At 45.9% G+C, this 14,105-nt stretch overlaps 1 protein-coding gene across 1 annotated transcript in view; it reads left to right on the forward strand.

The window, feature by feature from the left end:
* GTF2E2 (general transcription factor IIE subunit 2) overlaps window positions 1-14,105 on the forward strand; it is an 86,502-nt gene that overhangs the window by 52,883 nt on the left and 19,514 nt on the right. The window contains exons 5-6 of the mRNA XM_075337767.1: window positions 6,931-7,113; window positions 10,182-10,275. Coding sequence (XP_075193882.1) covers window positions 6,931-7,113; window positions 10,182-10,275 — 277 coding nt within the window. The remainder of the gene's footprint in view (window positions 1-6,930; window positions 7,114-10,181; window positions 10,276-14,105) is intronic.

The following is a 14,105-nucleotide window of genomic DNA, read 5'->3' on the forward strand; positions in this document are numbered from 1 at the left end:
AAAAAGGCCTGGGCGTCCACGGATGACAACAGTGGTGGATGATCGCCGCATACTTTCTTTGGTGAAGAAGAACCCGTTTACAACATCAACTGAAGTCCAGAACACTCTCAGTGAAGTAGGTGTATCTGTCTCTAAGTCAACAGTAAAGAGAAGACTCCATGAAAGTAAATACAAAGGGTTCACATCTAGATGCAAACCATTCATCAATTCCAAAAATAGACAGGCCAGAGTTAAATTTGCTGAAAAACACCTCATGAAGCCAGCTCAGTTCTGGAAAAGTATTCTATGGACAGATGAGACAAAGATCAACCTGTACCAGAATGATGGGAAGAAAAAAGTTTGGAGAAGAAAGGGAACGGCACATGATCCAAGGCACACCACATCCTCTGTAAAACATGGTGGAGGCAACGTGATGGCAGGAGCATGCATGGCTTTCAATGGCACTGGGTCACTTGTGTTTATTGATGACATAACAGCAGACAAGAGTAGCCGGATGAATTCTGAAGTGTACCGGGATATACTTTCAGCCCAGATTCAGCCAAATGCCGCAAAGTTGATCGGACGGCGCTTCATAGTACAGATGGACAATGACCCAAAGCATACAGCCAAAGCTACCCAGGAGTTCATGAGTGCAAAAAAGTGGAACATTCTGCAATGGTCAAGTCAATCACCAGATCTTAACCCAATTGAGCATGCATTTCACTTGCTCAAATCCAGACTGAAGACGGAAAGACCCACAAACAAGCAAGACCTGAAGGCTGCGGCTGTAAAGGCCTGGCAAAGCATTAAGAAGGAGGAAACCCAGCGTTTGGTGATGTCCATGGGTTCCAGACTTAAGGCAGTGATTGCAACAAAATATTGAAAATAAAAATATTTTGTTTGGGTTTGGTTTATTTGTCCAATTACTTTTGACCTCCTAAAATGTGGAGTGTTTGTAAAGAAATGTGTACAATTCCTACAATTTCTATCAGATATTTTTGTTCAAACCTTCAAATTAAACGTTACAATCAGCACTTGAATTCTGTTGTAGAGGTTTCACTTCAAATCCAATGTGGTGGCATGCAGAGCCCAACTCGCGAAAATTGTCACTGTCCAAATTTTTCTGGACCTAACTGTATATATATAATGTGTGTGTATGTATGTATGTATGTATGTATATAATATATATTATACATATACATACACTAGAAGGTGGCCCGATTCTAACGCATCAGGTATTCTAGAATTTACGTATTGTGTAGTTAATGTATGATTTTTGTTATACATATATATGTATAACAAAAATATATATATATATATATATATAATAATATAATGTATATGTTGTTGTGTGCAGTTACCAAGTTTTTGTGTAGGGTGCTGTAAATGTTCTGGGTGTTGTCTGGGTGTGGGGGGGTGTGAGAGCGGTGTTGTTTGTGTATTGCATTGTGTGTGTTGCATTGTTTGTAGAGCGCTGTGTCTGTCGTGTTGTCTGTGTGTGTTGCGCGGTTTGTGTGGGTGTGGCTGTGGGTGCGTGTGTGTGTTTTGGGGGGAGGTATGTTTTATGCAATATGTGTGTGTTGCGCGGTATGTGCGTATATTTGTGTATGCCGCGGTGTTTGTGTGTTGGGTGTTGTGTGTGTGCGGCGTTGTCTGTGTGTGTGGGTGTCTGTGTAGGGCGGTGTTTGTGGTTCCCAGTGTGTGTGTGTGGTGTGGTGTGTTGTGCGGATTGTGTGGGTGTGTGTGTGTGTGTGTGTGTGTGTTTTGGGGGGAGGTGTGCACCCCCATCGTGTTCCATCCCCTATGCTGCGCACCCTCCATCGTGCTCCTTCCCCCATGCTGCGCATCCCCCATCGTGCTCCATCCCCCATGCTGCGCACCCCCCATCGTGTTCCATCCCCCATGCTGCGCACCCCCCATCGTGCTCCATCCCCCATGCTGCGCACCCCCCATCGTGCTCCATCCCCATGCTGCGCACCCCCCATCGTGCTCCATCCCCCATGCTGCGCACCCCCCATCGTGTTCCATCCCCCATGCTGCGCACCCCCCATCGTGTTCCATCCCCCATGCTGCGCACCCCCCATCGTGCTCCATCCCCCATGCTGCGCACCCCCCATCGTGCTCCATCCCCCATGCTGCGCACCCCCCATCGTGTTCCATCCCCCATGCTGCGCACCCCCATCTTGCTCCATCCCCCATGCTGCGCACCCCCCATCGTGCCCCATCCCCATGCTGTGCACCCCCCCTCGTGCTCCATCCCCCATGCTATAATAGTCCTCCTATTATACTCAGAGAGGAGTATAATAGGACGACTATAATAGGAGGAGTGGTCCTGGGGAAAGAGGAGTATAATGGGAGGAGTGATCCTGGTATGCCGGCTCCCTGCACATGTGTACCGGGAGCCGGTGTACGCTGGTAACCATGATACACATCGGATAACTAAGGGAAGCGCTTCCTATAGTTACCCGATGTGTATCATGGTTACCAGCGTATACCGGCTCTGTCACGATCCCAGCATCGCAAGGTTATGTCTGGGCTGGGTTGCCGGTGTGGACTCCTGGGAGTGCACTGCAGCAGTCACCTGGGAGTCGGGGCTTCGTTTGAATTCTGGGGAAGGGGCGTGGCCGAGCGGGCGATGCGTGCGAAGGGCCGGGGCGAGCGGCCAATCCATGCCGGGGGCGAGGCCAGGCCGAGGCGAGCGGCCAATCTGTGGGGGGGGGGGGGGGGGCAGGCCGAGCCCAGCGGCCAATCCAACGGTTGTCACTGTAACGACACAATTTTGGAGCAAGACAGACATACAGACAGACAGACAGAATAAGGCAATTATATATATAGATATATATATATATATATAATATATCACACTCACACGTTTATTTACAATAAAAGTACACTCAACCTTTAACACATTTAATTAGCCCCCCAAAAAATTCCGTGAATAATCAGCTTACAAAAGACCACAGAGTGTAAACACACACACAGCACACAGAGGAGACACCACATAGTGAACACAGCTCAAGAAACACAACACCAGATACTAATATACAGCACACAACAAAAAAGACAGTGCACAGGGGTGAAAGAGGTCAAAGGATGCAACACACACAATACACAAATGCGGAGGGATGACATACAACAGATATGTTGGAAAGCGCAATCAGTGTGACACATGTCCACTGCTCCTGTCAGCACCACTAAGCATAGACCAAAGTTAATTTCACCACACTCCCGATGCAATAGCATCGGGCCTATTTCTAGTAAACAAATAAAGTACACATATTTGGTATTGCCGCATTCAGAATGACACGATCTATAAAACTGATACACCATCTAACCTCTACAGTGAACACCGGGGAAAAAAAGATGTGGAAAAAAAATACTTTTTCATCATACCACCGAAATAAAAGTTGAATAAAATGCAATCAAAATGACAGTAAACAAAATGACAACAAAATATAAATGAAAATGTTATCACTAAAGAGTCATCTTGCCCTCAAAAAACAAGCCCCCCCCCCATACAGCTATGTTAGCGGAAAAGATAAACAAGCTATTTCTCTGATTACAGCACTGCAAAAACAATTCTTTTTCTATAAAATTGTTTTTGTCTGAAAGTGGCAAAGCAAAAAAATTCTATAAATGTGGTATTGCTGTAATCGCAATGACCTGAAGAATAAAGCTGTCTTATTACTTTTACAGTACCAGATGGTGAATGGCTTAAAAACAAACAATTTCTGAGTTGCTTGTTTTTGTTCATTTTGCTTCCCAAAAATCTGAATAGAAAGTGATGAAGAAACCTCATGTTTCAAATTCGTTACCATAGAAACAAAAAAAAATCACAAAGCCAAAGACTTATCAGCAGCCCCTCGTACTTGGTACTCAAGTAGCGCCAACCCAAGCATTAACTGCTTGTTACAAGTACCGAGCACTCAATGTGTTTGTTGCTTATGGCAACAGTTTTCTACGCACGTGGGAAAACGAGAGCAGACAAGTGATAAAATTCTTGTTTTTGCAAGGAAATTCCGTAAAGGATATTCATGATGATATGTCGCAGACATTGGGGGATCAATGCCCTTCATATTCCCCAGTTAAGAACTGGGTTGCCAAAAAAAATGGGCCACTTCAGCACCGATGATGAGGAACGTCCTGGACGACCAAGAGTGGTTCTTGTTCCAGAGATCGTCGATGCTTTGCATAACCTCATACTGGAGAATCGATGAATTTCACCTAAAGCAATAGCAGACATCATGGGGTTTTCCCGTGAACGTGTTTGTGTCATTATCCATGAACATTTGGACATAAGGAAGCTTTCTGCAAAGTGGGTCCCCAAATGTTTGACACCAGATCAGAGAAGCATGCGAGTGAAAACTTCCCGGTTCATTTGTCAGCGATTCCGGACTGATAAGAACTTCCTGGATCGACTGATCACTATGGATGAGACCTGGATTTATTTGTTTGACCCTGAAAACAAGGAGCAGTCAATAGAGGGGAGGCTCACCAAGTCTAAGAGCTATCCGCTCGAAACGCGCCTGGTCGTGGTCAGACAGTTCATTGGACCTGCTGTATCACATTCTACTTTGCATTTGGATTTTGTTTTTAAAAGAATTTTTATTAAAATTTGGAGTTGTATTTAAAACCACGTGGAAGCTGGATCACCTATTTCCAGTGGAGGCACAGTGGTTCTCCTCGTCCAAAGAAGTTGAGGGTGCAAAAATCAGCCACTAACGTGATGGTTTCTGTGCTCTGGGATAAGGAGGGTATGCTGCTAGTGGACTACCTTCAAAAGGGTTCCACCATCAATGCAAAGTATTACATTGAACTTTTTTACCAATTAAAGGCCGCTCTGAGGGCCAAAAGGCACGGCAAGCTGTCCAAAGCAATCTTGTTTCTGTAAGACAATGCCTCCGCTCACACTGCACAAGCGACCACAGCAAAACTGGCAGAGCTGGGCTTCCAGCTGGTTGATCACCCACCTTATTCACCAGATCTAGCTCCCTCCGACTATCATCTGTTTCCAAACCTGAAGAAACACCTCAAGGGTACCAAATTTCACACCATTTCTGATGCCATGGCTGCTACGGATGCCTGGTTTGAGGCACAACCGAAACCCTTCTTTTTACTAGGCTGACAGAACTTGGAATACTGATGTAAGAAGTGTGCTGACATCAGTGGAGAGTAGGTGGAATAAATGTAAAGTTTCATCATCCTATCTCATTTCTTCTTGGGTAAAGCCAAAGACTTATCAGCAGCCCCTCGTATAATGGAAGATGGAAGTCAATGAGGAAACTCCAGCATTTTCTTAGAAGATTTCCAGGAAATATACTTGAGTTCCCCATTGACTTCCTTTATACTGGGTACTCGAATCACACCCATCCTAGCATCAACTGCTTGTTACGAGTGCTGAGCACCCAATCATGGTAGTGCGCGCTCATCACTAATGGATACGTATAATGCATCCCAGAGTTATAAGCAATGTGAATCTTAATACTTGTGGTTATGACAACGTTAACTTTTATTTTTTTATGACAACGTTAACTTCCCCCCCCCCCAAATCAAATGTCTGTACAAGAAATCTGACCTTATTAGCAGTGTTCTCATCCTGAGCCATACTGTCTGTGTACACATTAGTCATCCTGTGTGTAACATGCGCCCATCGCTGCACTTTACAAAGTGAAAATTCAATACAGAATTCACATTGCCATCCAAGCTAAATAAATGGGGCTCCTTGTAGATAACTGCCAGCTGGTTCTGGGAAGCTGGTTTGTGTGATTGGAAAGCCTGGGGACAGGAATGTGCATGTTCCTGGATTTTCACTGCAATTTCAATTAAAAAGAAATATAAGAAAACCTTTTCTATGAGAACGTGGCATCCTACATGACGGAGGGGATGCAGGTGGGGACACTCGCCTCCTTCCTGCAGCCAGAACATTAGAATGTAGTCTCTCGTCCATTTGCCTGAAAACCACAGTATTGATCTGTAGAAATCAATAGAACTGCTGGATGAGGAGGAAAGCCTGCTCTGTTATTAACTAGTTCTGTCAGTGTGTTTACGCATATGCAATATACCGTACATACGTACAGCATTTCCCATGCTTTGATTGCACCAAAAAGATCCCATCTATTATTATCCCATTTAAAAGATCCCATCAAACAACATGGTGGTTTGCAGCACTGGGGTCCTGGGTTCAAATCCCACCAGTGGCGAGATATTTGTATGTTTTCCCCATGCTTACTTGGGTTTCATCCATGTTCTCCATTTTCCTCCCACACTCCAAAAACATAGTGATGATAATCTATAAAGCGTTATGGAATATTATGGTTCTTTATTGGTAATTAAAATAAATAAACAACATCTTCTGCTAAAAGGGAATCTGTCACCAGGTTTTTGGTACCCCATCATGAGAGCAGAGACCCTGGTTCTAGAAATGTATCACTTGCTAGGCTGCTCTAGCAGTTCTTTAAATGTTGAGCTCTGTATAACCCTTCCCACACCACTGATTGGCAGCTTTCTTCCTATCAGAAGTGGGGGCGGGGTTATACAGAGCAGGGGGACTACATGGCACTAAACAGCTAGACCTCTAGTGATAATATCCTGCTAATAAAACAGTGATTTAATCCTAACTATAGAAAGCAGTCCAGAAATTGACCTATTCCTGGAATCGGGATCTCTGTCTCTACATTATGCTGCTCTCATACTAGGTGGTAAAAACCGGCTGATTGTTTTTAATTGGCTATGTTGCCAAAAACAAGGTGCAGCTATATCCGTAGTCATTCGGCTGGCTCTTATCACCGGTGTCTGTACAGCCGAGATGTAATGATATGTAGCATGTATTGAATTCACTGGCCTGCTGTGTAACACCTCACATCAGGATGGAGACAAATGTAGACACTCTCAAAACATATACTATATATGCATTTCCAATTATGGTACAATTGTTGTTTTTTTTCTGTTTAGGCTCTGGTGAGCAATCCTAAAATTGATATTGTTGATGGTAAATATGCATTCAAGCCGAAGTACAACTTAAAAGACAAGAAGGCATTATTGAGGCTCCTGGACAAGCATGATCAGAGAGGACTGGGTGGAATCTTATTAGAAGACATAGAAGAGGGGCTTCCTAATGCACAAAAAGCTATTAAGGTATCTGCTTCTCCTCCGGCCGCTCTGTGTGATCACTGCTACATTCAAACTTCTACTGTGGTGTGATGAGAAGAGGCGGGCCTGGGCTTCTGAGTCTTTGTGATCTTTGTGGGTCCTAGTGATTATTCTATCATCTATCATGTTTTTTTTTCAATAAGAAGCCATCAAACTATTTGTTTTAAGATGTCACCTTCTCCATAGCAATCATCAAGAGTGATGCAAAAAAGAAAACTCCCTAGAGGAAGTATTAGTGCCATTACAATTGTGAAGCAAACAGTTCTTTAGTTTCTTACTTCTGTGCACTGATAAGTACTGTATATAATTAGTGGATATCATAGGCCTAAAGCCCGCTTTACACACTTCAATATATCTTGCGATGTGTCGGTGGGGTCACGTCGTAAGTGACGCACATCCGGCATCGTAAGGTACATTGTAATGTGTGACCGGTACGTGCGATTGAACAGTAAAACGTTCATCGCACGCACATCGTTCATTTCTCATGAATTGAACGTCAGGTTGTTCATCGTACCCGGGGTAGCACACATCACAGTGTGTGACACCCCGGGAACGATGAGCAAATCTTACCTGCGTCCTGCGGCTCCCGCCAGCAATGCGGAAGGAAGGAGGTGGGCGGGATGTTTACGTCTCGCTCAGCTCCGCCCCTCAGCTTCTATTGGCCGGCTGCCGCGTGACGTCGATGTGGCGCCGAACGTCCCTCCCACTCCAGGAAGTGGACGTTCGCCGCCCACATCGAGGTCGTATGGACGGGTAAGTACGTGTGACAGGGGGTAATCGTTTGTGCGGCGCATTCAACAAATTGAACGTGCTGCACATACGATGGGTGCGGTTACGATCGCATACGATATCATGCAGAATATTATGCAGAATCCTAACATGTAAAGCAGGCTTAAAGCCTGAGGATGCACTTCTGACAGAATCTGATGCCAGCCACTGTTGTGATTTCTAGAAGGTACAGTGTTGCCATGAAATCCTCCTCATCAGCGTCTGCATCTATCCTGGCTTGAATACTGCTAGACTTGTACATGTGGAGACATTCATATGAAGTCACACAGGGTTCCACGATTTATATTTCACTTACCAAAAATCAGTAGAGAAAAGGTTGTGATCAGAACTTGGCTGTAGTGTAATGTCCATGTCAAAACCTGCTCCTTCAAGCAATACTATTTTTTTTTTTTTTTTTTTTGGTAAAGGGAATCTGTCAACAAGTTTTTGCTACCTAATCTGAGAGCGGCATGATGTCGGCAAAGAGACTATGAACCCAACGATGTATCACTTAGATTACTGGCTGCAGCCGTTCTGACAATATCAAAGAGTTTAGTTTTAACATGTAGCAGAGGTCAACAAGCTGCCCCCGCCCACATCATGCTTTCAGTGTACGTTTCCATAGACTGAAGCTACTAATCCCAGAAGGGGGCGGGGTCGGACTATAGCTCATGTTCTGCTCAGATCCACTAATGATAAAGCTACTGGAGCTTAAAGGGAACCTGTCACCTAGAATATGCGTTCTGACCTATCAGCAGAAGCATGTGTGCCCTAATTACACCTCCCAACCCATCCCTGTGGGCGTGATACTATGGAGTCACATGACCAACGTCACTGTCGCTCATTCTATCCTGCGTGCATTGTGGCAGGCTTCCAGGTGTTCACGCACCGTCTTCAGACGTGCACTGCGCATGCGCAGTGCGCGTCTGAAACTGACAAGGAGAACCCGGAAGAGAAGCCTGCTGCAATAGTAAGTGTAAACGCACGCAGGATAGAATGAGCGACGGTGGCGTTGCTCATGTGACTCCATAGTATCGCACCCACAGGGGCGTGATACCACGGAAAGTATGCAGGGCAAGGTGCTGCCCCTGTGACCATATTCCCTGCTATTTACATAGGAAAATGAAGGTAATAAAACGTTTTTTATTACATTCATATTATACAATTTTATAACACAGGGATGGGTAGGAAGGTGTAATTAGGGCACACATGTGTCTGCAGATAGGTCAGAATGCATATTTTAGGTGACCGGTTCCCTTTAACCCCTTAACGACCGCGGGTCATAAAATTACGTCCTTGCGGTCATAACGTTACTGCCCGTGGTCTGCCGGCAGCATCATGCTGCGATCGGCACACATCTCAGCTGATTTTCAAAGCTGAGATGTGTGCCTGCTAGGCACGAGCAGAATCGTTATCTGCTCGTGCCGTTTAACCCCTTATATGGCGCTGTCAATATGTGACAGCGCCATTATAAGCGCGATCGCGGTAAACTTTTACTTACCGCCCGATACCGGAAGTCACTTGACGCATCCGTAGGATTTCACTGCGCATGTTCGTTATTTTTTTTTTTAAATCAAACTTTATTTTGTGTCGCAGTGGCCGAACGTTCAGCTGAGCGCCCGCCCGCCGGCATGCCTGGCCGCCGGCAAGTGACAGCGCTCAGCTGAGCGACCGGCCGCCGGCTATTGAGAGCGATCAGCTGATCGTTCACAATAGTCTGCTGCCGGTAAAACTGTAAAGAATAAAAAAAATAAATAAATAAAACAAAAAAAAGCTTTCCGTTGTTTTGTACGATCTGTAGCATCCGTTGTGCCACTATATGCAACGCATCTGTTGTATCCGTCACACAACGCAATGCAACGGATGCCGTTCAACGCAAGTGTGAAAGTAGCCTAAATCTAACAGTGGGGAGAATGTGTAGCCTTAGAGCACATTTAGGGGATCACAACCATTCTGCAACAGTTCTTTTAAAGCCGAATGGCTTGTGTGTGACAACAATCAATAACAGAGCTGCATAGATTGACTGACTGATACATATAGTATAATTGGATATGAGACATTTCACATCTCTAGAGGTTTGTACTACATGACTTTCTGTGACCACTAATAAATGTGCTGCAGGCCCCTGACTCCGGTAAGTCTCTGCCTACGGTATATCGGTATATAATTTGGCATCATGGCTGAAAACCCACAAGGTATAAAAGAGAAGGCTTCTTATCTAACGTGTGTGTGTGTATGTGTATGTGTGTGTCATTGTACCAATTCTCTGTATTTCTTTCCACAAGGCTTTGGGGGACCAAATTATCTTTGTGACAAGACCAGATAAGAAGAAAATCCTTTTCTACAATGACAAAAGCTGCGATTTCACCGTAGATGAAGGTAAGACGTCCTCCTAAACTATGGCCAAAAAGCACATTCCCTCTATTAATATTTCATCCCATATCGGTGACCTATGTTGCAGTACGTTTCCTTCTGATTTTCAGACGTACACAGAAAGTGACATTAACAGGCTACATTTGAAGGGGTTGTTCAAGTGCAGTCCTAATTCCCTGGTATTCCCGGAGTAAGCGGGTTGTCATATGGCCATATGTATACGATTTGTATACCTTTTATGTGCATACTAGACTCTTCATGTTGTCTGATGTCAGAGAAGCCAAACGTCTCCTATGTACAAAAGTAATGGGACACCTACAGCTTTTGTGTAATCCCACTCTAAATCCATAGGCATTAGTATGGAGTTGTTTGCAGATATAATAGTCCTTCCAGGAAGCCTTTATATAAGATTTTGGAGTGTGTCTGTGGGAAGTTTTGCCCATTCATCCAGGTGAGCTTTTGCTGGAAAAGAGGACCTGGCTATGGCTCTCTCCGTTTTACTTCAAGATGTTCGTTGGGGCTGAGGTCAGGGTTCTGTGTGGACCAGTCAAGTTCTTCCACATCAGTCACCCAACCATATCTTTATGCACCTCGCTCTATGCACTGGGGAAAACAAAAAAAGGCTTTCTCAAGCTTTTCACACAAAGTTGGAGGCATATACCTTGTTATTCGCTTTATAAGACGCACTTTTGTTCCCGCAAATTTTGGGGGAAAGTAGGGGGTGCGTCTTATAATCCGAATATACGGATCATATACTGCAGGGTCCAGGGGAGGTGGGGGCAGCTCTGGAGCGGTGCTGGAGGCTGAGGGAGGCTGGTGAGCTGGTGAAGGCTGCAGCGGGTGATCTCCTGTTCCCGCTCATATAATTTGCACTGCCGCTGTCCATCACCGTGGTGCTGAAACCACACCGCGGTGACGGGCTGGGGGAGTGACGCATATTATATGTGCCTGTGCGCCCCTTTCATGGCACATGCCCCCCCCCCCCCCCTGTGTTAGATATGGCCCCCATGCTGCTGCCCATAGTGAAATAAAAAACTCTTTCCTTACCTCCGCCGGCGTGGCTTCCGGTGGTTCCCTCCTGCCGCTGTGATCATGCACGCAGAGATGTCACTCTGCTGTGCCGATCACATGACCGGCACCGAGAACCAGAAAGTACAGGAGCTCAGCAGCACGGAGGGAGACACGAGGGAGGACAGTGCTGGAGAAGGTAAGGAAAGAGTTTATTTTACTATAAGCAGCAGCATGGGGGCCATATCAAAAACAGGGTGATGTGTGCCATCCACAGGGGGCCATGGACAGCAAAAGGGGCCGTGTGGGGCCATGGGCAGCAATAGGGGCCATGTGCCAGCCACAGGGGGCCATGGGCAGTAATAGGGGCCGGTGCCAGCCACAGGGGGCCGTGTGCCAGCCATAGGGGACGTGTGCCAGCAATAGGGGACATGTGGCATCACTGGGGGACGTGTGCCAGCACAAGGGGGCTATATTCAATATAAGGCGGCCATATCCACATTAAGGGGGCTAATTTTAGGATGGGGGGCTATGAGGGACATATACCCTCTATGATTTGTTTGACGGACACTGGCATTATAAGACTGAGCCCATTTATTAAAAAAAATCTTTTTTCCTTCACCAAATTTGGGGGTGCATCTTTTAATCAGGTGCGTCTTATAAAGCGAAAAATACGGTAATTGTCGAAAATGTTTTCTACTGGAACCAAGTAAAACAAGTTCATAGCATTATCCTTCCTCCACCAAACGTTATAGTTGGCACAATATAGTCGGGCAGGTAGTATTTTCCTGGCAGATAGAGAATCATTATTGATCACTCCACAGAACAGTCCAGTGGCGGCGTGCTTTACACCACTCCATCCAATCCTCGGCATTGTGCTTGGTGATCTAAGGCTGTCATGCAGTTAATCAGAAATGGAAACCCATGTCATAAAGCTCCTGGTGTACAGTCTGAACACATGTTTATATCAGAAAAGGTTTGAAGTCAGCAGAGTGTTGGCCATAATTATTCACCCTGCACTGTAACTTTAGGTGGTCTTCACTTCGTGGCTGACTTCCTTTAGTTCCTAAATGCTGCCACTTTTCAATAATACTCAGATAATTGTGGAATATTTTAGAAGGGAAGAAATTTCATGAAAAGACTTGTTACAATGGTGACGTCTTATTACGATAACACTTTTGATTTAAGTGCGCTTTGTATGATGAGACATTCTTTCACAAATGTTTGTTGGGGCAGACTACATGGCTAGGGGCTCACGTGACCTAAAAAGGTCATAGGACACTTGGCACCGACATCGCTGGAATGGCGCCAGTATGGAAAGTGTATGTAATTTCTAGTTTAGAGGTGTTAGTATCCTTTAAAAGGCTTTTCCAAATCAAGATTCTCTATCTTACTGTTGCTGAGAAAGTGTACCCTAAGAGAGTATAATATGTACACTATTAGGATTCTTCTCCACTTGCTGGCTGAAGTGGTTGTCATGTGACTCACATGCAGTTTGTATGCTTGAGGTCAGGTGTCAACTCATTTCTACATCGGAACATTGAGAAACGGTGGGAGAGACTATATCAAGTCTAAACTTGATGCTAATCTGCATGAATATATGAAAATCCCATCTGAGTGGTTACATAGCGACCACTTGAACCAGCAAAGCAGAGCGGCATCCTAACAATGTGTATATTACACACTCTTAAGGCTGCTTTTCACGCAGCGACATAGCTAGCAATGTCTCTCGTGAAAGCACCCGCCCCCGTCGTTTGTGCGTCACGGGCAAATCGCTGCCCGTGGTGCACAAAATCTCTAGTACCAGTCACATGGACTTACCTTCCTAGCGACGTCACTGTGGCCGGCGAACAGCCTCTTTTCTAAAGGGGCGGTTCGTGCGGCGTCACATTGACGTCACACGGCAGGCGTCCAATAGAAGCGGAGGGGCGGAGAGCAGCCGCATGAAAGTCACGCCCACCTCGTTGCTGGAGGACGCAGGTACGGTGGGGTTCTTCGTTCCCATGGTGTCACACGTAGCGATGTGTGCTGCCTCAGGAACGACCAACAACCTGCGTCCAGCACCAGCAACGACATTTGGGAAATGGGCGACATGTCAACAATCAACGATTTGGTGAGTATTTTGCATTGTTAGCAGTCGCTCGTACATGTCACACGCAACGATGTCACTAAAGAGGCCGGATGTGCGTCACGAATTCCGTGACCCCAACGACCTCTCGTTAGCGATGTCGTTGCGTGTAAAACCCCCTTTAGAATTCGTCATCTTATAATGGCTGTCGAATATTAACCCTAACCTGGAAATCCCCTTTATAATATTGCTACAAAGTAAGATACCCTTACAATTGTAAGATTTTAAGGCACTCCAGTGGATCACATTTTTAATATTTTCTCAGTATGTCCCAGTGGTACTGCCATATAACTTTTATATTTTTCCTTTGTTTGAGGGTTTAAACCAGGGGTGGGGAACCTCCGGCCCGCGGGCCGCATGCGGCCCGCCATGACCTTTTATGTGGCCCCCGGGCAGATTCCCGGGGGAGGCAGTGCTGGTGCTGTCACCGGAGTTTGCTGCCGCCGGCCCTTTAAATCCACACATTGCTGTTTGTGCTGCAATGTGTTCTCCCGTCGGCCAGTGCCAATTGTGGGCGGGTCCACAGCAGCCTCAGCTTCCTGCCTTGTGTGTCCGCCCCCTGCCCTCCGGAGATCAGTGCCTGCCTTCTCCTTCTGATGCAGTGTGTCCGGCTCCTGCACTCCGGTGATGTGAGTGCAATGCTGCTGTGAGTCCAGCGCCGACCCTCTGCTGCTATGTGCCCTTCCCAATGCTTTGTGCC

The sequence above is a fragment of the Anomaloglossus baeobatrachus genome, chromosome 1, assembly GCF_048569485.1.
Source record: "Anomaloglossus baeobatrachus isolate aAnoBae1 chromosome 1, aAnoBae1.hap1, whole genome shotgun sequence".
NCBI classification, from domain to species: Eukaryota; Metazoa; Chordata; class Amphibia; order Anura; family Aromobatidae; genus Anomaloglossus; species Anomaloglossus baeobatrachus.